The 3,262-nt window shown below is 35.4% G+C and overlaps 1 protein-coding gene across 3 annotated transcripts in view; it reads right to left on the reverse strand.

Annotated features, from left to right (window-relative positions):
- Positions 1 to 440, reverse strand: part of LOC106466614 (metalloprotease TIKI1-like) — a 37,928-nt gene extending 37,488 nt beyond the window's left edge. For all 3 annotated transcript variants that reach the window (XM_022394655.1, XM_022394656.1, XM_022394654.1), the window contains exon 1: positions 303 to 440. In XM_022394655.1, the coding sequence (XP_022250363.1) occupies positions 303 to 353 (51 nt within the window). In that variant the 5' untranslated portion in view covers positions 354 to 440. The remainder of the gene's footprint in view (positions 1 to 302) is intronic.
- Between the last annotated feature and the right edge of the window lie 2,822 nt (positions 441 to 3,262).

Consider the following 3,262-nt stretch of genomic DNA (forward strand, 5'->3'; position numbering starts at 1 on the left):
TTCGGTGCGAGTAAACTGCGTTCGATAATACAGGGCCTACTGATGATAAAGTCACTTTCCATTTTTCTTAAATCTCTATAAATGTAAATAAAATAATTCTAACATATTTCGAAAATATTCCGAGCTGTAAAAAGAATGTAACTAAAAAATGTCATAGAATTCTTAATAAACCGTAACTTATTGGCCCGAAAGGTCCGGACTACCTGACTCGCAGCTCGAAGTGGGTTGTGAACACTCGTGCACCCCGCACAAAGCGACAACGGAGGTAGAACTTTGAGAAAACCTTAAGCAAATATGCTTACCAGTATGCTGAGTGTTTTAGGGGTCATGAAGCCATGTAGCCCGACTGCCATTATTAGCAGACCGTCTGTTGAAACAGTCGGATGAAGTTAGTTTTCTCATGGGGCAAACGTTCCCGCCGAACCACAACCATCGTCAAGCCTAAATCTTCACAGCACTGCAGTCTAATGCTCATCGCCGAAACTTAGCTGTTCGACAAAGCGTGTAAAGTCTTCGCTTCGTGATTGGCTGATACCTTATCCATTCAGCAAGCTCCGCCGAGATGAAATACGTTCGCGCGCTTAGTATACAAACGTAATGTGTTTATTAAAGATAGAACTTGCTGAGGCTAATTAAAAGTAACAAAAAGAGCAATTAGTTCCTACTAATATTTGATTATTGATGACGTAGCGCCTGTAAAAGGCTTACAGAAGTTTCATAATCAGTCGTGACCCCAGTTTTTTGTAAACTGGCAATGAGACATATAATGAGACTCAATCTAAAGTTACGGCATTAGCTCGGGGGATCAACAACATTTCAGGGGTCTCGGCCCCCTGTCCTGCCCACCGCTAACTCCCCTCCTGTTCATAATAGACACACTTGCAGCGATCAGCTACTATTGTTCTGCATTAAGCACATAAATGGTCAAATTCCAAATAATTAAAGGTCATTTATATACAAAAAAGACAAACGAAATAGCCTTGTTCGTAAATAAAAGTGATTTTCCTGTAAAATATTTTCAGTTAATGACAAAACATTGGTGGTAGAATGTGCTGGAACCATAAACTCATCGATTTACCAAACACCTTAAATTATGTCGGAACATTTGTGGCCACTCATCAAAAAATCTGCTTGTTGTATCATGAATCTAATAACTACAAATAGCCTATGAACAAAGTTCGACTCTATACTTGTGAAATAAAAAATGTAGATACTAAAAACCGTTGTACTGTAATCTATATATTTGTCACTTACCTGTTTATCGACGTACGTAGAAAATTAAAGGCTCAAGAAAAAAAACTTTCTACTTTCCAACTGCTGATACATTATTAACCAGCATTGAGGTTTATTGTATAAAGTGGAAACATGAGAGACCTTGAAGGATTATTTAATTGTTGATAGATTATTTTACATATTGTTATTTAGTTCAGGGTTTATTATGATAGAGTTCATTAGTTATATGTCGAAGTTGTGTTGTAAACTGAAAGATTTCTTGGAACTTGTCAACGATTGAGTCAGAAATAAATACATAAGGCAGGAGAAAACTTGTCAATGTGGTAAACTTGGTTTAGTATTATGAAGTTGAAACTCATTAGTTAGTATTATATATTTATTTGTTGAATTTTGCGCAAAGCTACTCTAGCCGTCCTTAATTTTGAAGTGATAGGTTTATAGAGTGTATTATAAAAGTTGTTAAGTTTAAAGTGACGAGAAATATACTGACAGTGGAATTACTGTGTACTAAAAGTTTGTATCGAGAAAGAATAAACTGGTTTAATTAAGAAAGGACTTTTATCGCTGAAGTTCCTCGGAAGGAATTTATACCGGAAATTAACAAACAAGCAGATATGCAATAATATGATACACATTTTTTTTTCGTCGCTGCTTAACTTGAAGGTAATTGAGTTGCTTGTTTTATCTCGGTAATATATACGTATTTATCACTATTCTATGTAGTCTCAAATAGTCAGTGCTGCATGTATTTTCTTTATCTAAAGTGCAAATTAGGTTTTAAATATAAAATCTTTATCTTGATGGTGACGTTACACTTCTACAATTATTGATGGCACTGTAAAATTTATCATCCCACCATTGATGATTAGCATTTTTTTTTATATTAAATTTCACACAAGACTATTCGAGGTCTATTTGCGCTAACCATTTCTAATTTAGAAGTGATAGGTTGGAAGGAAGGCAGCTAGTCAACGCCACCCACCGCCAATTCTTGGACTACTCTTTTAGCAGCAATTAGAAGGATTTACCGTTACATGATAATGCCTCATATCTGAAATGGTGAGCATGTTCTGTGACGGGATTCGAATCTACGACTCGCAGATTGCGATTTGAATGCCTTAACCACATTTGATTATTAATAGAATATTTTACAAGTTGTTTCAATACCAAGCAGTTTTGGTAAAGATACCGCTCGTTAGTTATGTGTCGAAAATGTATTGCAAACTCACATATGTTAAGAAAAGTTCCTAATAGAAAAGCAATTTTTTTTCCACTGTTGAAAGGTGAAACAATATAATCTTAACGGTAATTCACTCTGATGTGAAACAAAAGTATTTCCACTGGTAAAAAAATTAATATGGAGTGACTTTGCCTTGGAGATTTCAAATTTATTTTATCGAATATGTGAATTGAAGATTAAGTTTTTTGGCTGTTAAAAAGAAGAAGAAGAATATGGGGGGGGGGGTGTAATTTAACCTTAAAAGTCTTAAAGGGAATTCAATTCGAACGTGCGAGTTGGAAATGAGTCTGTCACCGTTGAAAGGCGAAGGTGGGGTGAAATATTCCTGCTGTTGAAAGGCGAAGATAGAGGTGAAATCTTTCTACTGTTGATAGGCGAAGAAATGAAAAAGAAGTAATTTTACATTGGGGATCTCAAACGGAATTCACTCCAAAGTATGAGTTGAAGAGGCAGTAATTTTGTGTTGGGGTTCTTAAATGGAATTCACTCCAAAATGTGAGCTGAAGATGGAGTAATTTTACATTGGGGATCTCAAACGGAATTCACTCCAAAGTGTGAGTTGAAGATGGAGTAATTTCATGTTGGGGATCTCAAACGGAATTCCCTCCAAAGTGTGAGTTTGAAAATGGAGTAATTTCATGTTGAAGGTCTTATTGGGTTTCTTTTTCTGATCTTAAATAGATATCTAAATGGCTGATGAGACTACTTCGTCAAGACGACATGGAAATTAAATGTTTAATCTAGATGAATACAAAACGCATACAAATTTGCTATACAAAGATTAATTAA

The sequence above is a fragment of the Limulus polyphemus genome, unplaced genomic scaffold (assembly GCF_000517525.1).
Source record: "Limulus polyphemus unplaced genomic scaffold, Limulus_polyphemus-2.1.2 Scaffold2322, whole genome shotgun sequence".
NCBI classification, from domain to species: Eukaryota; Metazoa; Arthropoda; class Merostomata; order Xiphosura; family Limulidae; genus Limulus; species Limulus polyphemus.